The following is a 25,019-nucleotide window of genomic DNA, read 5'->3' on the forward strand; positions in this document are numbered from 1 at the left end:
GTGTTTTCAAAATATTTACTGTTTAGCCACTTTTCAGAAATTACCATGTTTTACCCCTCAAAGTTGTTGACTCCTCGCGCCACTTGTAATAATGTGGATTAGTTATCCTATCAAACAGAAAAACTTGTAATATTTTACATTTTTGTCATACTGTAGATTACCTATGGTGAAAAGACATGGATCATTACGATAATCAAGTGAAAATTTTCAAGTTTGAGTGTCTTTATCAAGCCAATAACTGTTTTAGGGAAATGTCTGGTTTGAAAAATTATTATATTACAAATCAATGTATACAAATGATTTAAACGGTTTAGAAATATAATCATTGAATACAAAAGTATAGGTCTATTAAGCCTGTAATTTTTTTTTTTTGTTCATTGACATTAGCATTATTGTCGTCATTATCAATACTCATCTGACCAGGATCGGGATCAAGTCCGCATGTTTTTCTTGAATAATCACCACCACCACCACAAACATCATCATCATCATCATCATTATCGTCATCATCATCATTATTATTATCATTATCACCATAATCATCATTATTATTAGTATTGTTATTATTATCAATATATTATTATTCTTATTATTTCTTTGACCAGGATTTGATCGGGATCAAGTCCGTATTTTTGTTTCTTGAATAATCATTATCATCACCATCATTATTATTATCATAATCATTATTATCATTATTAGTATTATCATCATTATTATTACTAATATTATTAGTAGTATTATTATAATCATCATCATCATCATTATTATTACTTTTATTGTTATCATTATTATTACCATCATCATTGTCATTATTAATTTAATTCAGGACTAGGAAAATACCAGATGGAACTAAAATGACCCAGTTTCTGTCGCTTCTGAAAAGCATTTTACATTATCGAAAGAAGGCCTACCCTCGCTCAAGCCCAAGAATCGGAATCACCCAATCACAACACTAAGATACAATATTTTTCATATCCATCTAACATGGTTCACAAGATCAGACTTACAATACTTTTTTTACCCTTTATTCTTGAAATAAAAAAGGAAAAACAATAATATAAAGTACACATATTAATGCAGATAGACACAATAAGAAGATCAAGACCAAACATGGTTACATTTATTATATTTAAAGGCCTTAGTATATAAAAAGTTTATATAAAACAGACTGATAACATTAACAGGCCTAGATAACAATAGCAAATATCAAATAGAGGCAAGAAAACACGAATCATAATCAAATGAAATAATATAGTATTCAATTTTTATATACAATCTTATGGGTAGGCCAATCGATCTTTTGCATAATGATCTATAACATCTAAAGATTGAGCAATCTTGGAAATAAGTGGGTTATTGGTTCCATTGTTGGTTGGTGTTGGAGCTGTTGGCGCTTTTCAATCTATGTTCTCTGCGCCAGGTCGATTCCAAGTTATGCTTTAGCTTTATGCTTTAGTTCCATAAAATGCATGCTTTATAGCACCGGCATTTTTTAAATGACTGACAATAGAGTTGAATATTTGCTTCAGGTGGGGTACATACTATAGTTACTATTGGCATAAAAATGAAAATTTATTTATCTTTTCATTCTTATGAGAATTTGAGGCTATAACTTTTGAGATTTCACACAATAAAATTTCATTTCGAAGGTCAACATAATGACGTACGGGGGAGCGTTTCATGAAATGACTTGTCAGACGTTTTATCCGACAACTCCCATTTTATCCGAGAGTTACCATAGTAACAGTGCTTCTCAGCCAATCAAAATCCAGAAAAGTTGTCAGATCTGACAACTTGTCGGACAAAAATGTTGATGAAACGCCCCCCCCCCCCGTACTAATCAGGGGCGGCCGAACACTTGAAAGTGGGCAGGGGGTAGGGGCTGACCATGCAAAAATCACAATCAGATAGTCGTTTTCTTAAAAGTTTAGAAAAAAAAAGTGCCCAGTTCCACGGCCCTGCTAATTGTGATGATACAGAAAACCGGATTTAGTACTGAACCGGTATTCGAGCCGGTTACCTGCGGCATCATCCATCATTGTTTTGTCTCATTCACATTATCTTAAGTCTCTACAAATCGAAAGTGTCTGTTTTAGTACGAGTAAAATCATCACCATTTTACATATTCATAATTTATATCATATACATACGTGCAAATTTAACGGGAAGACTATAAACTAAAAATAGTAATCAATAATCAGAGGCATGATACATATCAAAATTAATCAATGTGTATACAAGAATATATATCAAATGATACACTTTAGCTTACCTTCTTAGATTTAAAACACTACATGTAGTAATTATGTAGTCTCAATAATATACGCAGCATCTTTATCATGTTTATAGCGCTTTGCGCTGTATACCCCGGTTTAGATAAGGTGCTCGAGCATTAAAGGCATTACTTCTTTACTGGTACTGGTACCAATTTAATACTTTAGATTGCATGGAGAGGGGTAAATGTAGATTAAATACCGAAGGATTTGAACCCTTGACCCTGTTGTTCGAAGTCCAAAGACATCAGCCACTGAGCCATAACGCCTTTAACACATCACCACTTGCCCTTTTCATAAACCATCCGTTTCGTTCACATCCTTATTGGGAGTCTTTGCTCCATGACCCCGTAACACAAAAGTTTGCGATTAATTGCTAATTTGAAAGAGCAACTGTGATTGGTTCCTCGTCAATCTACTGAGCAAAATGCGCATGCAACGATGATTTTGATAGGCCATTTCATTTTACGATTAATCGCAAACCTTTGTGTTACGGGGCCCAGGACGCACGACCGATCCAAGAACATATATATTGTCAACTACCCTTCTTGTCAATGACCAAACTGGAAGTCTGCATGTCGAAAATTCATGACAGTAATTTTGTCCCGGACTCTGGAAAAACGAAATATTTGCAATATTGTTCGGCAGCTCCGTAACTTTGGACGAAACTGCTATTCCGGTTCAAAAATTTTCGACAAAGACCTCCCAGCTGTTCTTTGTTATTTGACAGACATTTTCAATGCATTAACTGTGTTTTTTAATCCGTTGTGTGTCGCGATGCGAAAACCACCTATTACCGTCATGGGCAAAAATCCCAGGGGGACAGGGGGGACGCGTCCCCCCTACCAAAAATAGAAGGCGGGACACTATATCAAATGTCCCCTACTATTTTTGGTCTTTTATGAAGAAGAAAAATACATCGTTCACAATCGAAAAAATACATGTATTTTGGACTAAATGACCTTACATTTTTGGTGAAAACCTTTTTTTTTTGCTTGTCAGACTTTTCAGCCCCTGGTCCCCCCCTACCTTTGGGGACAGATTTCCGCCCAAGCATGATTACTGTCAATCGATGGTTTTCAACCTGTTTAGAAGTTGATAAAGGCTTTCGCTACAGTCACACAAAGGAAACCGACTCCAAACCGACCGATAGTATGTCATTGGTAATAACGTAATAGATTTTGTATAGGAAGGAGTCGGATTCGCGCATGTGACTGTCACATGTTAAAGGCCACATAGTTGAAATATATACATGTATATATATAATTATCACTTTGTATCGAAAGTTGTACTCGTTTTGTTTTTGCCTTTACGTCATTTCTATTTGAGTTGGTTCTTCTTCTTCGCGAAGAGGGGTGATCGCTGGTTGAACAGTCAGTTTCAGTCTCTGGTGGGGAGAGTAGAAAATATACATAGAGTAACATTCACAGCTTCTATCTCCTTTTATATCTTATTTCCTTTTCCGAGATAAAAAAAAAATAACCTAACGAATTTGAACAGTTATATTTTATTACAAAGACGTTGTTCGGGGTCAAATTTAAAAATACAATCAATAATTTATTTATTTCATTTAGTCCAGGCAAGAGACAACAAGAATATGCAGAAGAGGAAGAAATTACCACCGACTAGTGCCTGAGGATGACTAAAAGAAAAACTAGTTTCTGTTATGAAGCTCTCCTCACTAGTCGGGGTTTACAAATATACAAAAATAAAATCGGTATAAAATGGCAATATATGTTTAGATGCATTACCTATTAAAACAAAGAACTTATTGTATAACTTATGAAATAATGATCAGTATGAACATGAAGAAGGAAAGAAACTAACTAGATAAAACAAATAATTAGCTTGGATGAATTAATAATAATACTAATAATAATAATAACACACTTAATGGATTCTCGACTACCTTCGACTCGACATTAAAGGGGAATCCAACCCAAATAAAAACTTGATTTTATAAGGAAAAGAAAAATCAGACAAGTTGATCGGTGAAAGTTTGAACAATATTGGACAAACAACAAGAAAGATATGAATTTTTGAAAGTTGTAAATATTGGTAATCACTATACCCATGGAGACTTCAAATTGGCCGCATATGGGATGTCATAGTGATGTAAGGCAAGGACTACTCTTCCATGTACTCCAATACATATTATGGCTAAAATGTCATTTTTCCCAAAAGTTTTATTTCAAATTATTTTTTTTTTCATGAGGACATAAAACAATATACTACCTGGGTTATATTTAGATTACTGCCCCAGGGGAATGGGTACCTAGGAGAAAACCACAAATCCCTGATAATAAAATACATGGCCTATGGGAAAGTTGTCCTTACCCCTTGTCATAATTTACTTACCCAGTTGCCAATTTGAAATCTACATAGTATTAGTGATCTCAATTTTAAAGCAGCTATAACTTTCTTATTGCTTGCCCGATTTCTTTCAAACTTTCACCATTCTGTTTAATTAATTTTTCTCCTTCCCAACACAACATTAAATGGCCAGGGCTGGATTCCCCTTTAATGACCCCGCCTTTGTCAGATCAAGAACATTACCCATTCAACTTCTTACATTTTCAAATGACCTCTGTGTCTACATACCTTTGACATTGTGACCCTAAAATCTAACAGGCCTACATAAGCAAGTGAAAATTTGTTCCCTCAAATCAATTTGGTCTGTATATTTAACGTAAATACTTCTGTGACATTTTGACCTTTGAAAATCGAGGGACCAAAATAAAATCGGAACCCCCCAAACGGCTCTTTGGTCATTGTTGGTTATCGCGATCAAAAACCGACATTTCAAGTATATACGACCTCTGTGACCAATATTCGACCTCATGACCCCCCCCCCCAAAAAAAAAAAAAAAAAAAAAAAAAAATATTGATTAGATCATTGCCCCTCCGAAATGCATACACCATGGGGCCTAGTTTGAAGTCGACACCTTAACATATATAACGAAACAGGAGGAAATGCTTCAGGACTAATTTAATGAAATAAAGGAGGCAGAAAGAACGTATTAAAACACTCCTTGTATAAGTCGTAAGGGGCTACACGAGTATGACACTGAACTAGAAATTCGTATTTACTAATTCAGTGGAGTATACGATCGACCAAAATAAGCTGACCTTAGAATTAAGAGGGGTTTAGAAGAAAATCGTGATCTTACCGTCCAAATGGATCCATCACCTTTGATCAACTGATAGATAATGGCATAAAGCATGCCACCGTGGATCCAAACCATAGTTGAGATATCAATGAAGACGCCTATAGCAATGGCCCAAGGGGGTTGGTGGAACCGGAGCTCCGCCAGATCAAAAATTGCAGCAATCCACAGAAGCTATTAGAGGTAAAGAAAAACCGTCATTAATTTCTTCATCAAACCAACTCCTGGGATCAATATCAGAGTCAGTGGCGTAACTACGGGGGGCATGGGGGGCACGTGCCCCCCCCCCCCCCAATCTGCTCGCCAAAAAAAAAAAAAAAAAAAACGGTGAAAAGGAGAAAAAGAAGGAGAAAGAAGAGAAAAGTAGTGGGAAAGAAGAAATTATTGTTCATTATAATGTTATATTATATTATAATATTATGTTACATAAGAAACATTTTTTTAATAACTTTATGAAACATAATTTGCTCAGGGCCTGTCTTCACTGTTCCTGGTGCTCGCATTGTCTGTTTATATAATAGATCAAATATTTTTTTCGGAACACTTTAGTTTTCAAGTATATTTGAGAGACCTGACGTTGTCAAATCAAGTCAATATACACCAAATATATTTTCTCGCACTTCGAGTTATTATTGTTTTATGTAGTAACATATTCTTCTTTTTCATTTCTACTTAAAGTGATTGCCCCATTTTAAGGTCTGAATATAAAACATTTCTTGTCCGTGCTTACGTTCGCATGTCCCCTTTTCAAAAATTGTCAGCTCGCGCTCCGCGCTCGCATCATTTGGTTAGTAAATTCGTATGGTCTTCGTGAATTCCTACAAACAAACCTTAAAATGCCCCTCTTCAGGTCTAAATTTTCAGCTCGCGCTCGCAATATTTGATTAGTGAGATGCGTATGATGATCAGGATTACAATGACTACAAAAAGTGTCTCATGTGTTTGGATGTAAAAAATTCTAACAAAATCAGCAAGCGCTTGGCACTCGCATTAGATGACTACGGTGAGATAAAATTATGTATACTCTTAATTGATTCCTTAAAAAATATTCCTTGTTTGGAGTCAATATATACACAAATTTCAGCTCGCGCTTCGCGCTCGCATCATTTGATTAGTGATATACGTCTGATCTTCGTGAATTCCTACAAACAAGCCTTAAAATGCTCCTCTTCAGGTCTGAATTTCTTAAATTTTCAGCTCGCGCTTCGCGCTCGCAATATTTATTAGTGAGATGCGTATGTTAATCATGATTACAATTACTGACTACAAGTGCTTCCTGTATTTAGATGTAATTCTAACAAAATCAGCAAGCGTTTGGCACTCGCTTTAGATAACTATGGTGAAATATGTATACTCTTAATTGATTCATAAAATATAGTTCTTAAAATGTCCCTGTTTGGGGTCAATATATACAAAAAAATTCAGCTCGCGCTCCGCGCTCGTATTGTTTGTTTAGCGAGACAGGTACGTATCATGATAACAAAAATTGGCTTATAATGTCCCTTTTTAGGTCTGAATATCAAAAATTTTCAGCTCGCGCTTCGCGCTCACATTATTTGATCAGTGAGATAATGGCACCGTCCTTAAAATGTCTCTATTAGGTCAGTATGACTGGCAACTGAGCGCGCTTCGCGCGCTCACTAAGTGACTCAACTTTTTTGCTGGTGCCCCCCAATGCTGTGACCCAAGGTACGCTACTGATCAGAGTTAGGTGATTGCATGATTATATAATTATAATGGTCATTATAGTGTTCACAGCAATTGGCTTTGCAATCAAGATCCAATTTGTTTTTGGTACCGAGTGAGCACCAAGACTTAGTGGTGCAAATAAGATTTTTCAATACCGTTTTCAGTAACTCATGATTTTTTGGGTCCGCACCAGGCCCACATTAAAATTGTCCGCACCACAAGTGTCAATAGTAGCATAGCCGCGCTGATGGTGCTGATACAGCAGCACCAAAATAGCCCGAGCATGGCGCTGGCTATTTTAGAAGGTGCAATTCATTCATAAACATTTTACGAATTAACCCGGGCCTGGTCTGGACCAGTGAGTTACTGAAAACGGTTTTTAGATTGATTGATTTATTTATTTATTTATTTATTTCAAATATTTAAAAGAAGGGTAGCTCAATCAGCAACAAGCTGGTTTTCGTTGAGGCCCTTCGTGAACAAACACAAATATAAAACATGGTAACATATTCAAGTATAAACAAAGAATAGAGCATAAATACTCATATTGAAAAAAAAAATGAAATGAAATAAGCATAATTAACTATGGAAAATAACAGAACAAATAAAATATGATACTGTACAGATGTTACCTAAAACTAAACGAAAACATTATATACACATGAAAAGAGATAAAATATGTACATCAGGGCTACAAAACAAACTCCATAGTCAATCAAAATAATATCATCGTCATCATTACCATTGTCATAGGCCTAATCATCATCATCACCACCACCACCACCACCATCATAATCCTCACCATTACTATCATCATTACCATCATCACTATCATTACCATCATCACTATCATTACCTTCATCACTATCATTACCTTCATCACTATCATTACCATCATCACTATCATTACCTTCATCACTATCATTACCTTCATCACTATCATTACCTTCATCACTATCATTACCTTCATCACTATCATTACCTTCATCACTATCATTACCTTCATCACTATCATTACCATCATCACTATCATTACCTTCATCACTATCATTACCATCATCACTATCATTACCTTCATCACTATCATTACCATCATCACTATCATTACCTTCATCACTATCATTACCATCATCACTATCATTACCTTCATCACTATCATTACCATCATCACTATCATTACCATCATCACTATCATTACCATCATCACTATCATTACCATCATCACTATCATTACCATCATCACTATCATTACCATCATCACTATCATTACCATCATCACTATCATTACCATCATCACTATCATTACCTTCATCACTATCATTACCATCATCACTATCATTACCTTCATCACTATCATTACGCTCACATTATTTGATCAGTGAGATAATGGCACCGTCCTTAAAATGTCTCTATTAGGTCAGTATGCCTGGCAACTGAGCGCGCTTCGCGCGCTCACTAAGTGACTCAACTTTTTTGCTGGTGCCCCCCAATGCTGTGACCCAAGGTACGCTACTGATCAGAGTTAGGTGATTGCATGATTATATAATTATAATGGTCATTATAGTGTTCACAGCAATTGGCTTTGCAATCAAGATCCAATTTGTTTTTGGTACCGAGTGAGCACCAAGACTTAGTGGTGCAAATAAGATTTTTCAATACCGTTTTCAGTAACTCATGATTTTTTGGGTCCGCACCAGGCCCACATTAAAATTGTCCGCACCACAAGTGTCAATAGTAGCATAGCCGCGCTGATGGTGCTGATACAGCAGCACCAAAATAGCCCGAGCATGGCGCTGGCTATTTTAGAAGGTGCAATTCATTCATAAACATTTTACGAATTAACCCGGGCCTGGTCTGGACCAGTGAGTTACTGAAAACGGTTTTTAGATTGATTGATTTATTTATTTATTTATTTATTTCAAATATTTAAAAGAAGGGTAGCTCAATCAGCAACAAGCTGGTTTTCGTTGAGGCCCTTCGTGAACAAACACAAATATAAAACATGGTAACATATTCAAGTATAAACAAAGAATAGAGCATAAATACTCATATTGAAAAAAAAAATGAAATGAAATAAGCATAATTAACTATGGAAAATAACAGAACAAATAAAATATGATACTGTACAGATGTTACCTAAAACTAAACGAAAACATTATATACACATGAAAAGAGATAAAATATGTACATCAGGGCTACAAAACAAACTCCATAGTCAATCAAAATAATATCATCGTCATCATTACCATTGTCATAGGCCTAATCATCATCATCACCACCACCACCACCACCATCATAATCCTCACCATTACTATCATCATTACCATCATCACTATCATTACCATCATCACTATCATTACCTTCATCACTATCATTACCTTCATCACTATCATTACCATCATCACTATCATTACCTTCATCACTATCATTACCTTCATCACTATCATTACCTTCATCACTATCATTACCTTCATCACTATCATTACCTTCATCACTATCATTACCTTCATCACTATCATTACCATCATCACTATCATTACCTTCATCACTATCATTACCATCATCACTATCATTACCTTCATCACTATCATTACCATCATCACTATCATTACCTTCATCACTATCATTACCATCATCACTATCATTACCTTCATCACTATCATTACCATCATCACTATCATTACCATCATCACTATCATTACCATCATCACTATCATTACCATCATCACTATCATTACCATCATCACTATCATTACCATCATCACTATCATTACCATCATCACTATCATTACCATCATCACTATCATTACCTTCATCACTATCATTACCATCATCACTATCATTACCTTCATCACTATCATTACGCTCACATTATTTGATCAGTGAGATAATGGCACCGTCCTTAAAATGTCTCTATTAGGTCAGTATGCCTGGCAACTGAGCGCGCTTCGCGCGCTCACTAAGTGACTCAACTTTTTTGCTGGTGCCCCCCAATGCTGTGACCCAAGGTACGCTACTGATCAGAGTTAGGTGATTGCATGATTATATAATTATAATGGTCATTATAGTGTTCACAGCAATTGGCTTTGCAATCAAGATCCAATTTGTTTTTGGTACCGAGTGAGCACCAAGACTTAGTGGTGCAAATAAGATTTTTCAATACCGTTTTCAGTAACTCATGATTTTTTGGGTCCGCACCAGGCCCACATTAAAATTGTCCGCACCACAAGTGTCAATAGTAGCATAGCCGCGCTGATGGTGCTGATACAGCAGCACCAAAATAGCCCGAGCATGGCGCTGGCTATTTTAGAAGGTGCAATTCATTCATAAACATTTTACGAATTAACCCGGGCCTGGTCTGGACCAGTGAGTTACTGAAAGCGGTTTTTAGATTGATTGATTTATTTATTTATTTATTTATTTCAAATATTTAAAAGAAGGGTAGCTCAATCAGCAACAAGCTGGTTTTCGTTGAGGCCCTTCGTGAACAAACACAAATATAAAACATGGTAACATATTCAAGTATAAACAAAGAATAGAGCATAAATACTCATATTGAAAAAAAAAATGAAATGAAATAAGCATAATTAACTATGGAAAATAACAGAACAAATAAAATATGATACTGTACAGATGTTACCTAAAACTAAACGAAAACATTATATACACATGAAAAGAGATAAAATATGTACATCAGGGCTACAAAACAAACTCCATAGTCAATCAAAATAATATCATCGTCATCATTACCATTGTCATAGGCCTAATCATCATCATCACCACCACCACCACCACCATCATAATCCTCACCATTACTATCATCATTACCATCATCACTATCATTACCATCATCACTATCATTACCTTCATCACTATCATTACCTTCATCACTATCATTACCATCATCACTATCATTACCTTCATCACTATCATTACCATCATCACTATCATTACCTTCATCACTATCATTACCATCATCACTATCATTACCTTCATCACTATCATTACCATCATCACTATCATTACCATCATCACTATCATTACCATCATCACTATCATTACCATCATCACTATCATTACCATCATCACTATCATTACCATCATCACTATCATTACCATCATCACTATCATTACCATCATCACTATCATTACCTTCATCACTATCATTACCATCATCACTATCATTACCATCATCACTATCATTACCATCATCACTATCATTACCATCATCACTATCATTACCATCATCACTACCATTACCTTCATCACTATCATTACCATCATCACTATCATTACCTTCATCACTATCATTACCATCATCACTATCATTACCATCATCACTATCATTACCATCATCACTATCATTACCATCATCACTATCATTACCATCATCACTATCATTACCATCATCACTATCATTACCATCATCACTATCATTACCATCATCACTATCATTACCTTCATCACTATCATTACCATCATCACTATCATTACCTTCATCACTATCATTACCATCATCACTATCATTACCATCATCACTATCATTACCATCATCACTATCATTACCATCATCACTATCATTACCTTCATCACTATCAATACCATCATCACTATCATTACCATCATCACTATCATTACCATCATCACTATCATTACCATCATCACTATCATTACCATCATCACTACCATTACCATCATCACTATCATTACCATCATCACTATCATTACCATCATCACTATCATTACCATCATCACTATCATTACCTTCATCACTATCATTACCATCATCACTATCATTACCACCATCACTATCATTACCTTCATCACTATCATTACCTTCATCACTATCATTCCCATCATCACTATCATTACCACCATCACTATCATTACCATCATCACTATCATTACCATCATCACTATCATTACCATCATCACTATCATTACCATCATCACTATCATTACCATCATCACTATCATTACCTTCATCACTATCATTACCTTCATCACTATCATTACCATCATCACTATCATCACTATCATTACCATCATCATTACCATCATCACTATCATTAACATCATCACTATCATTACCTTCATCACTATCATTACCATCATCATTACCATCATCACTATCATTACCATCATCACTATCATTACCTTCATCACTATCATTACCTTCATTACTATCATCATCATCACCATCATCATCTTCACCATTTAATTATAAATGATAACTCTTGTTCACCCAGGGTAGCCACCCCACTTCTCAGCTGTAAGCTGTTCTTCCAGCGGGCCCTGCATAACATGTTATTATTACCCTTCTCCATTCTCATACAACGAGAGCCTGACAAGGAGGCCGAAGGTCCCATTTTTAAAGTCTTTGGAATGACTCGGTCAGGGATCGAACCCACAACCTCCCACTTATGAGGCGGGCACTCTACCCCTAAGCCACTCTCACTATCATCATCAAAATCCCATCGTATATTTTCGTTCGATATATTAGTTGTTCGTATCGTTAGACGATAACAATTAATTTGATAGATGACAGTGTCCGTTCTTGAAATGTCGGGCTTAGAAGGTGAATGTGTTTAACTATGGTAACCTTAAGTATAAACATGAGTGACTTCACGAAACAAAACGGTACCCTTGGCAAGTATTCCCTAAATTGACCCCCTAAACAAGTAAAGCCATATTTTAATTGTTATGTCACGGACGTCCGACTCGGTCGTCGGTTTTGGTTTTACCTTTACCTGTTGGGTTTAGTACGGCCCCATCTCCCACACCTCGCGCAAATCTGACTCTAAATACATAGTGTTGGGGCAAAAAGAAGGCCTGCATCCTTATAAAACGTCTTTTTTATACCCTCGCAAATTTGCCCGTAAACACGTAGCTTTCCTAGCGAAATGTATGACTTTTTTCAGTATTTTGGCGTTTTTGACACCCTTACGTACGTAACATGCCCAATCTAGAAAAAGAGATCCTTTTTACGCGTTTCTTTGGTCGTGCATGGTATAAGTGGGCCCCTCGGGGTGACTTACCAGGGTAAGGATTGGGCAGGTAACTAGCCACCCTACTAGGTACCATTCAATCTGTCGCCATTTCAGCATTTCAGCAATGTTTGACGAAATACGCCTAAATCCTAGAAACAATCAAGAGACGAAAACGATCAAAAATGACATTTAACAAAATATATTTGGTAGAAGCATATTCAGTTATGCGTACAGATTGAGGATGGGGGCTTCACCCCCACCCCTCAAAAAGTTCCCCGACCACGATAGAAAAAAAATAATGAAAAAAGGGAAACGGTGAAATATGATGTTATTTATTTCAACTATGTCTAAATCTAAACATTTCTTCTTCTTTTTTCTTTAAAAAAACGAACAAAATGATTTTTTATTTGCTCGCTTTGCTCTGCAAGCACAGACTCAAATTGTACAGGTAACAAATGATACCCAAGGGTTAAGAGTAGACTATGGAGCAGACAACTGAGTATGCCCCCCCCAAAAAAAAAAAATATATATATATATTAGCGTAAAGAAGCAGCCACAGGATACATGGGTGAATCTTGTATCGTTCAGACCCCCCCCCCCTTATGCATTATGCGAAAAGTGCCTGCGCTTGCAGACTAATAAATTTCAAGACAGTCTTACAGGACAAGTCCACCCCAACAAAAAGATGATTTGAATAAAAAGAGACAAATCCAAGAAGCACAACACTGAAAATTTCATCAAAATCGGATGTAAAATAAGAAAGTTATGAAATTTTTAAGTTTTGCTCAATTTCACAAAATAGTTATATGCACATCTGAGTCGGTATGCAAATGAGGGAACTGATGACATCACTCACTCACTATATGAAATATGAAATATTCTAATTTTCTCCTCATTGTCCTGTGAAACAAAATTTTATTTCGCCCTGAACATGTGGAATTACCATTGTTTAACATTTTATGGTTCAGTCAAGTTGGTCCTTATTGTCAAATCTGTAAGAATTGAAATATTGTATATTTCAAACAATAACAAACAAAAGAAATAGTGAGTGAGGGACATCATCGATTCTCTGATTTGCATGTGACTAAATTGTGCATACAACTATTTTGGGAAAAATAAGCGAAACTTTGAAATGTCATAACTTTCTTATTTTACATCCGATTTTGATGAAATTTTCAGCATTATGCTTGTCTGATTTTTCTCTATTGATTCAAATCAACATTTTTCTGAGGTGGACTTGACCTTTAACAAAATTTTAGGGAACAGTTTTTACCATAGAACCATCCAATTGCAATGCTCTCGTAAAGACAGATCCAAGTGAGGGCCAGCATGCCAGAACCATGGTAGTCGAAGAATATAAAGACATGCCAACCCCCCTGTATATAGAAAAATACAAGAGAATCAAGACATGGTCAAAGAGTGTGGATTTTTATATGGTGCAAACAGAATTCATACCCCTTAAAAATGTGAAATCACTGAATATTACTGGACCTAAATATTAATTGTATTCAGCACCAGGGGGCCGTTTCATAAAGCTATTCGTAGAGCGACTTTAAGAACGACAGGTGAACCTGTCTTACGCGCAAAACCATCGCCAATTAAATAATACCATTTACCACAAGAAAGGAAAACCAGTCGTTTTTAAAATCGCTCTTAAACTTGCAAACAGCTTTCTGAAACACCCACCAGGGCCAACTTTTTAACGAGTGTGAAATATTACTTGTGCTCAAAATGATTCAAAATGACAAATCAGCCGCATGTGTTTCATAATTCATTAAACCCATCAACTTTGGCTTCCCAGCCCGTACAAAGGGGTTGGGTTCATATCCGACACCCCCCCCCCTTAAGAAAGTAGCTAAAAAATAGAGAAATCAAGACTGTGATAGCTTTTTAAGATCACTATCCCACTTTGAAGGATTTCATTTTTAATGTTTTGCCGTCAAACTCTGGTGGCATTGGGCAGCGTCACCAGGTAACCACGTACCCATGAATTCCAGTCCTCTTCTATAGAAAAAGAATAAATTATTTTGTAGCAATTTGTGAGCCTTCAAATCAAGAATACCCTCACCTATTTTCATTCAAGAAATCTTACCTTCGTCACAAGAGCGAGGCCGATCAGGAAATTAATTACGCAGACCCCTAAAACAAGCAGTTCTCTGTAGTACCGTATCCGCATCCAGACAGGGACAATATCAATGAGAGATGCAACGAATGCTTTGACTGTGACGAGCTGGAATAGGAAGCGCAGAAAAAAAAATGAGAATAATTTGGTTAGAATATATGAAGCTGTCATAATATTCACTTTCATCCTTGCATTTACCAACACCCAGGGAGTGTTTCATAAACGTGTTTGTCTGACAAGTTGTCAAATCTGACACCTTTCCTTGATTTCTATTGGCTGAGAGGCACTGTTCCTATGGTAACTGTCGGATAAAACGTCACAAGTCCTTTCATGAAACGCTCCCTCGGTGTACAAGTTTTTGTGATGGTTGTAAAGGACCGACCACGGCGACGCTATACATTTTGCATTTTTACCGCGGTGTTTTTATTTCGTTAGTTCAACACCTTTGGTTGTTATATCTTTACTCTCTTGGAGTTATGTTTAATCTCAACGGTGTAATCTCAACACCTCATGGTGTGGTCTTCCAGAAACACCAATTGGTGTCAGTTTTAACATTGTTCAAGATCCTGTTGGCTGCTGATATATCATCTTCCCCTCTGTTATGATGTAATTTCATATTTAAAACTTTTTCTATATAAAACTATCAGTACACATACTTTTGCGGGCCTTTGCATGATTTTCTCTATAAAAGTTATTCGGTTTTCTTGTTGGAATTAAATGAAATATATTGTGATAAATCTTGAAATATCTTGACTGTGTCTTATACGTATATCGTACCTGCATGTTTATACCAATCTTTAGAAGAACGAGAAAGAATAAAAATGACCAGACTCGTGACGAAGGAATATGAGAAAAAGCAGTCGGAAAGCCCAAGAACATCAGGTTGACACCTTAAGTAACAGAAAAAAAGGTGAGATTAAAATATTATATCAAATAAAGTACAACAATGATATAGTTTACAGATTAAAGTTTGATGAGTGAAAAATGTGAATTATGTTTCATGCTTAATTGAATTAAACCAAATTAATTCAACGAGAGATATTCACTATCTGAAATACTTTATTATGTATAGGGCCTCATATAATATACAAAAAAGGTAATGTCCCAAAATTATGACGTCCTTGTTATCTTTTTTTTGGAATGAACATGAAAAGGAAGAGTAAATATACATATAGAGCGCATTTAGAAGGACATATACTTCACGCAAGTAAGGTCCATTTATTTTCGTCTGCGTGCATGTGAGCTTTTAAGCAACACCATTGAAAATGTTGAAAATCACTTAAAATTTTAAAACCACACTCTGCTACCCTCCTTCATCATAAGGGTGACCACTGGCGTAAATCCCGGGGGGATGGGGGGATATATCCCCCCACTTTTCGAGGAAGGGGGATGGCCTGTACAAACATCCCCCCACTTTTTGCGAAAGAAATGAAAAAAAAATCACAAGAGATAATTGTTTTATTGGTGAAAATTATTCCTAAAATACCGCTTAACAAATAAAACAATATTATTGAATCATAAAATGCAAATAAAGAGCCAGTTCACCATTTCCAAACGAAATACTTATGTCCTTATTATAACATTGAAGAGAAACCCCCGTTTCTTCCAATTCATCAATGTTGGGGTCTTTGGGAAGGGATTAAGATGGAATGTCAATTTTTTTTAAATGTAATCTCTAATAAAACCATTAAACCATCATGGGGTAAAAAAGATAATAATATTGGAGGGGTATTTGCCATATGGACATACAGTGGCGTAACTACGGGGGGCATGGGGGGCACATCCCCCCCCCCCCCCCCCATCGGCTGACCCCCAAAAAAAACGGGGAAAGGGGAAAGGAAAAAGAGGGAGAAAGGAAGAGAAACGTAGTGGGAAAGAAGAAAATATTATTCATTATAATGTTATATTATATTATAATTATGTTATGTTACATTACATAAGAAACATATTTATCATAACTTTATGAAACATAATTTGCCCAGGGCCTACGTCTTCATTGTTCCTGGTGCTCGCATTGTCTGTTTAACGTGATATATAATCATGTTGTACTAAACATCCCGTTTTCAAGTCAATATAAACCAAATATATTTCCTAGCACTTGAGTTATCATTGTTTTATGTAGCGACATATGCTTCTTTTTCACGACTCAAAAAGTGATTGCCCCATGTTAAGGTCTTCGTTTATATGAAACATTTCCTGTCCGTGATTACGTTCGCATTAGTGGATTGGTGAGATATGTCTGCTTTTCATAAATTCCTAAAATCAGTCCTTAAAATGTCCCTTCTGATCTGAATATCAAACATTTTCAGCTCGCGCTTCGCGCTCGCATCATTTGGTTAATGAAATACGTATGGTCCTAGTTAATTCTTACAAAAAAACCTTAGAATGCCCCACTTCAGGTCTGAATTATCTAAATTTTCAGCTCACGCTTCGCGCTCGCATTGTTTAGCGAGACAGGTACCTATCATGTTTACACAAATTTGATTATAATGTCCCTTTTTAGGTGTGAATATAAAAAAATTTCAGCTCGCGCTTCGCGCTCGCATTATTTGATCAGTGAGGTACATGTCTCTATTAGGTCAGTATAACTGGCAACTGAGCGCGCTCACTAGCGCACTCACTCAGTGATTCAAAATTTTTGCTGGTGCCCCCCCCCCCCATGCCGTGACCCACGGTACGCCACTGTGGACATATCAATGGCAATTCCTTGCATATCTAAAAACATGATTGCAAAAAAATGCCAAAATATTTCAGTCATCCCCCCACCCATCAACACGGATTTACGCCAGTGTGGGTGACGCCATCATAATTTGATGAGGGGATGACGTTCAGGACTGGTGTATACGTATGTATATCAGGTTTGGACGTTCGGATCAGTGAACGTTCAGGTGTGAATGCTTAGGTGGGTAGGCTACATTCAGGTGTACACGTTCAGCTGTGTATGTCCAGGTGTAAATGTTCAGGTGTAGGTGTGAATCTTTTAAGAGTGAGCGTTCAGATTGTGTACATTAAAGTGTGTATGTTCGGGTGTAAACGTTCAGGGACCAGTTGCATAAAACTTTTGCCATAAAAAAAACTCTGGCTTTTTTTTTTTGCCAGAGTTTTTTAATGCGTAAATTTCAATGGCATCATTTATTTTGCCAGAGTTTTTGTTTATTTGCCAGAGTTCTTTATGACAAAAGTTTTATGCAATAGGTGTTTACGTTCAGGTGTTTATGTTTAGGTGTAAACGTTCAGCTGTGTATGTCCAGGTGTTTACGTTCAGGTATGACTTACCGTATTCTACAGCATTATATACTGGGACTCCCTCGGTGTGCGCTACGAAGCCAACGAAGGAGAAGACCACGACACCACAGTACATACTCGTCAACACCTTCAAATAAGATACGATCATACAGTCCCTGAAATCATCAAGTTAAAACAAGGTAAAAATTATGCCCATCCAGTGGCGTAACCACGGGGGGCATGGGGGGCACGTGCCCCCCCCCCCCTTCGGCTGGCAAAAAAAACGGGGAAAAGGAGAAAAGAGGGAGAAAGGAAGAGAAACGTATTTTATAATTATGTTATGTTACTGTACATAAGAAACATTTTTTTCATAACTTTATGAAACATTATTTGCTCATGGCCTATGTCTTCATTGTTTCTGGTGCTCACATTGTCTGTTTAACTAGATATATAATAGATCAAATATTTTTTCGGAAAACTACAGTTTTCAAATATATTTCCTCGCACTTCAAGTTTTTATTGTTTTATGTAGTGACATATGCTCCTTTTTCATGACGATTTAAAGTGACTGCCCCATTTTAAGGTCTTAATATAAAACATTTCCTGTCCGTGTTCACGTTCGCATTAGTGGATTGGTGAGATATGTCTGCTCTTCATGAATTCCTAAAATCTGCTCTTCATGAATTCCTAAAAATTCCCAATTTCTGATCTGAATATCAAAAATTTTCAGCTCGCACTTCGCGCTCGCATCATTTGGTTAGTGAAATGCGTATGGTATTGGCGAATTCCTACAAACAAGCCTTAGAATGCCCCTCTTCAGGTCTGAATTTCCTAAATTTTCAGCTCGCGCTTCGCTCTCGCAATATTTAATTATTGAGATGCGTATGATAATCATAACAATGGCTACAAAAAGTGCTTCATGTGTTTAGATGTAATTCTAACAAAATCAGCAAGCGCTTGTCACTTGCATTAGATGACTATGGTGAGATATGTATATTCTTTAATGGATTCCTTATAAAAATAGTCCTTAAAATATCCCTGTTTGGAGGCAATATATACAAAAAATTCAGCTAGCGCTTCGCGCTCGATTAGTGAACTACGTATGGTCTTCGTGAATTCATACAAACAAGTCTTAAAATGCTCCTCTTCAGGTCTGAATTTCCTAAATTTTCAGCTCGCGCTCGCAATATTTTAGTAGTGAGATGCGTATGTTAATCATGATTTCAATGACTACAAGTGCTTCCTGTGTTTAGATGTAATTCTAACAAAATCAGCAAGCGCTTGGCACTCGCAATAGATGACTATGGTGAGATATGTATACTCATAATGGATTCCTAAAATATAGTCTTTAAAATGTCCCTTTTTGAGGTCAATATATACAAAATTCCAGCTCGCGCTTCGCGCTCGTATTGTTTGTTTAGCGAGACAGGTACTATCATGATAACAAACATTTGCTTATAATGTCCCCTTTTTGGTTTGAATATCAAAAATTTTCAGCTCGAGCTTCGCGCTCGCATTATTTGATCAGTGAGATACATATCCGTTTAATGGCACCATCCTTAAAATGTCTCTATTAGGTCAATTTACCTGGCAACTGAGCGCGCGAAGCGCGCTCATTAAGTGAATCAATTTTTTTGCTGGTGCCCCCCCATGCCGTGACCCACGGTACGCCGCTGCATGTACCCATCAATAGATTAAAATTGTTAACAGAAATCCTGTTTCCCTCCTATTCTAATTAAACTTCTCCCACGCACTGTGACTGCATCAATATTGCCTATAGTATCTTGACAATTATGAATATATTTTCATTGTATTTGTATGAATAGAAGTCATTTAAAGTATTTTTAAAAATCCCTACTTTTTCGTCTCAACCCCCTTACCAGAGACTTCAAAAAGGCTAACACAGTTTTAGATTTGTGTTTTCAACTCAATTCATATACAAAAAGAGAAAAAAAATATTGCCGTCATGCGAAACACGAAACAGTATTCTTACTGTAAACATACACTCTTAACCCTAAAAAGACTGGGGGCTGATTCAGACCACCCCTCCTCGACATTTTTCGCGGTAAATCTGCCGCACAATTTTGTTTGACCGCGTCGCTCCCTGACTTTTTACTTTCAAGTCTCGCACAACTTTTAAGACCAAAATTGCGACCCTCGGGTACGCATTTCCGAAATGACGCAACATTTCGTAAGTGCATGCAGACCCGAAATTGCTCAAAAATGTGAATTCGTGTACAAAACCAATGCAAATAGTGTTTTAGCCAAAAGTCATAAATGCATCATTACTTTTCCTTTTACTGAATAATATCAATTAATTTCATCTTTATTATGGTCAATATACAATATCTATTAAAAAAAACAATAAAAAGTCGAAAACCAAGAAATACATAAGAAACTGAAAAAAATATAAAATACATAAGAAAATAAACATGACGTTGAAATCTTTTCAAAACATTTGATCAGATTCCTATAAAGAGTCTGTGGACCAAAAATTAGCATTCTAGGGGCATTATTTAGTTAATTAGAGCAAAATTTTGATTTTACGCATACATTAGTATGATTAATTAGCAATGAGATTTTTCGCTGAATTTAATCTTATAGTTTTAAATATTATGCCATGGGTCACGCGCGTGCCAATTTTTGTTGTGATCGCGCGCTCGACGACCGAGATCATAAAATACGTGTTTACACTTAATCGGCTTTTGCATCGGCTTTTTCATAGCGTGTAAACGCGATTAACTTGCATCGGCTCGCGGTTCAGAACCGGCAATTTGCACCACCAAAGTAGTAGGTTCAGAACCGCGAGCCGATGCAGAATCGGCTTTTTTACTACGTGTAAACAGAAAGCCGATTCTGCATCGGCAATTGGTGCGCATTTCATTTACTTTTCCATTGTGACGTAATTGTAAGTGCACGCGTATCATTTCAGGTTTTTGCATCGGCTCGCGGTTCTGAACCGCGAGCTGTAACAGCGTGTAAACGCAGTGCAAGATAAACCAAAAGCCGATTCTGCATCGGCTTTTGGTTCTGAACCATATGTTCTGAACCAAAAGCCGATCAAGTGTAAACACGGTAAATGGGGGCTGAATCAGCCCCCAGTCGAAATAGCCCAGTCTATTTAGGATTAAGACTAGGGTGTTAAAACCGACAACACTTGATGTCCCCAGGGAAAAACATCCTGAGGTGTTGAAATGACACCCTACAGTGTGAACATAACACCAAAGATTGTGAAAGTTAAAACCAAAGGTGATGTAATAACACCATTGTTGTTCAACTAAAACTGTAAACTTAACACCGGAGTATAATAACTGGTGTAGTCATCCACATACTCCGGTATTGCTAATTCCATTTCGCCCCCATAATTCAAACAAAATTAATAAGAAAATATCAAAAACTTCAGAGAAGCTTCTCATTTACTCTCGTCGATACCTCATAATCTAGTTCTTTGTCAAGTCTTGCAAATATTAATGAGAAGCAATGTGAAACTACCACAGGGATATATTTATTCTTTAATTATATGACTGTAAATGTATTATTGAACTAGAAGTCGATCGCAACAAACCTATAAAAATTGTAGTGGAACTTGTTAAAACTCCCAAGTGCTGTGAAGGCACCAAGTCCAATTGAAAAGGAATAAACAGCCTCTTTTCCAGCAGCTATCCATACCTTGATAAACATGATATAAAACACTAACATGTTGCATGATTATAGATTAGTAATATAAAGGAATGATAAAGTTTACCCTTAACTTCTATATATTGCTAGATTTCATCTTCTTTATTCAAAATTAATGACAAAAATAATGCACAACCAAATTAATGTGGGTTATAGGCCTATACTCATGTTATCTTGCTTTTTTTCTATTCATTAATGTCATTTGGTTCATTTTTGTTTTAAAGTCTCGCGCAACTTCTGAGACCACAATTTGCGACGCCTGGGTAAAGTGTTCGAAATTACACAACATCATGTAAGTGAATGTAAGAAAAAATTGCTCTAATGATTTCACGCAAAAAGCAATGTGAATTTTGTTTTATATAGCCAAATTAAATGTAGCCTCCTTTTTACTGATCAATGTTGTTAGTGAACCAAAGTAAAATGAAAAAGCAATTAAATACATAAGTAAACATTTCGATACAGATTTTTTCATAACAGTGCATTTGATCACGATCCTGGCCACACGGAGTATCAAATACCTAGTCCCCACATACTGTCATAACTTGCGCCACGAGTTTAACGGTGGTCTTAATCGTGGAGTAGTCATAGTGATCATCGTATCAGATCGTACTCAGATTTATAATTATCAGATCAGTCGTGACAATCGTATAGATCGTAGAAACAGTTTGAACGGTTCGAATAAAAAACGCGGTCAGTTACGAAAGGTCAATCGTGGCCGAGTGGTCTAAGGCGCTTGGCTATATACATGGAAAGTCCGGGGTTCGATTCCCGACCAAGGCACCTATGCCCGTGAGCAAGGCATTTATTCGAAAATGCTCTTTTATCCTGCATTCAAACAAATGGAAAAACGTGCGCACCTAGTTACCAAGAATGCGTATAGTACATATTCTTGGTAACTAGGTGTGCACTTGTTTTTTTTAAATCGTGGCGTTCCTAAAAGATCGACAGAGTGGGAGAACGTATCAACTAAGGAATTAGCAGGTCAAGGGCTTAAAGATTCACAGCCAATATCTAATTTCAATCTTAATTGAAAGAAAACAAAATAAAAATAGTTTGTGCAATATAGCGATGTAACCATGTTTTTTCTACCATAATGCAACATTTTGCCGCGATCTGTGGTCGATATTAAAGGGACATAATGCCCTCTCACTTCGGACTTAAAAGAATATTTAAAAAAATAGGAATTGACTATTTGGGTTAGGATTCTGATGCCTATGCTATGAAAATACCTGTCATTCAGAACATTATACATGGCTAGATAGAGAAAGGAAGATGCATAAGATAAAAATATTACATCAATATCTCTGAGTCTGTGCACGTCTGGAAAGATAAAAAACAACAATCCCTCAAATGCTCCGGGTAATGTTACCCCACGTATCAGCAACGCGAAGAGGACGACGTATATGAAGGGAACGTTGAAATAGAACACCTGCAAAATTATCAGAAAAACAGCGAATTATAATAATGTTTATCATCAAACATGCAACTATTAAACAATTCGACTTTTACATTTGAGGACGTATTGTGACATCTCTCAACTGCATTTTTATTTCCATTTTTGAAAAGGCGCAATTGAATTATCCACCTCTATGAATTATATTTGTCATCAAAATTTGGTGATTGCATATAGGGGCCTATAAATGATTCAAATGAAAATTCTATCCGCATTTCTTCAGTTTAATTCAATGAGTGTGAAATTGTTTAATAAAATAGAAATTTAGGGGGAAAACAATAAAAGCGATATAAATTCAAATGAATGAATATACTCATTTTCAGCTTGCAGTATTTTACAATTAGGATCTTACAAAATGACAAACGGGAAAGCAAAAATGGATGAATGTTACCTTGGCCATCCACTTGACGCCCTTCCACAGGCCAAAGTATATGAGTGTCCAAACGAGGAAAAGACATAAGGCCAGATGCCAAACAACCCCTCCAACGTCGAACATTCCTCCTGATACTTCAGGTTGACCGCGCACTTTGTGACTAGAATATAGGAAATTAATTCTCTATTTGAGCAAAGTTTCATCGTCAATTGTCTTAAAAATTAATAATAGGCACAGAATGTACGGAGGGCAGAAAAGCTAAAATTAGTAATGAAATACAAACTTACAATATAATGACGTATTCAAATGATATTAAAATCCTCTTTGCAAACCATGAAGTTGCCGATCATTAGCAGTAAAAAAGACTAGTGATTTGTATACTTAACTCGGATTCGCCCTTACCACTAACCCGTCTCTGTGCATTAACCCTAAAGGACGTTTCGCGCAATATTTCCAAAAACGCAAAAAAATAGCGCCGAAATGCTTTCGAATTTTTTCTTTTAAATCTCGCGCAAATTTTGAGACCAAATTCGTGACATATACATCGCGACACCACATGAATTTTTACGAGACAATATGTCATGCCGAATATAATTTTTATACTTTGTGTATATACAAAGTCTGTTATTATTTTTCATGCACCACCTCTGGTCATTATTGTCCATAGGCGGATCCAGGGGGGCCCGAGGGGCCCGGGCCTCCCTATTGGCGGAGCAAAAAAAGAAAAAAAGGGGGAAAGAAAGAAAAAAAAGAAAAAGAAGGGAAAAGAGAGGAGAGAAAAAGAAGGGGAAACATTAGAGGAGGAAGACGAGTAAATAAAATAAGATGAGGAGAAGACTTCGAAAATAATTTTAAACATCTTTCATGTCGGGATATAAAATTTTTGCTCGCGCTTCGTGCTCGCATTATTCATATTTACAAAAGTGCTTTAAATGTCCAGCTTTCAGGCCATACTATTAACAGATTTCGCGCTCTCATGCTTTGGAAGAGTAATAGGAAGATAGTCATCATTTTCATATGATGACATAATGTCCTTATCCCAGTCCTAT

General features: G+C 36.4%; 1 protein-coding gene across 1 annotated transcript in view; it reads right to left on the minus strand.

The window, feature by feature from the left end:
- Positions 1-1,083: 1,083 nt before the first annotated feature.
- LOC129279519 (sodium- and chloride-dependent betaine transporter-like) overlaps positions 1,084-25,019 on the minus strand; it is a 40,306-nt gene continuing 16,370 nt past the window's right edge. The window contains exons 5-14 of the mRNA XM_064111720.1: positions 23,989-24,130; positions 23,439-23,573; positions 22,032-22,135; positions 18,518-18,642; positions 16,019-16,131; positions 15,212-15,349; positions 14,393-14,495; positions 13,168-13,268; positions 5,444-5,614; positions 1,084-3,660 (exon numbers count right to left, since the gene is read on the minus strand). Of these exons, the coding sequence (XP_063967790.1) occupies positions 3,583-3,660; positions 5,444-5,614; positions 13,168-13,268; positions 14,393-14,495; positions 15,212-15,349; positions 16,019-16,131; positions 18,518-18,642; positions 22,032-22,135; positions 23,439-23,573; positions 23,989-24,130 (1,210 nt within the window). The 3' untranslated portion in view covers positions 1,084-3,582. The remainder of the gene's footprint in view (positions 3,661-5,443; positions 5,615-13,167; positions 13,269-14,392; positions 14,496-15,211; positions 15,350-16,018; positions 16,132-18,517; positions 18,643-22,031; positions 22,136-23,438; positions 23,574-23,988; positions 24,131-25,019) is intronic.

The sequence above is a fragment of the Lytechinus pictus genome, chromosome 16 (assembly GCF_037042905.1).
Source record: "Lytechinus pictus isolate F3 Inbred chromosome 16, Lp3.0, whole genome shotgun sequence".
Taxonomy (NCBI): Eukaryota; Metazoa; Echinodermata; class Echinoidea; order Temnopleuroida; family Toxopneustidae; genus Lytechinus; species Lytechinus pictus.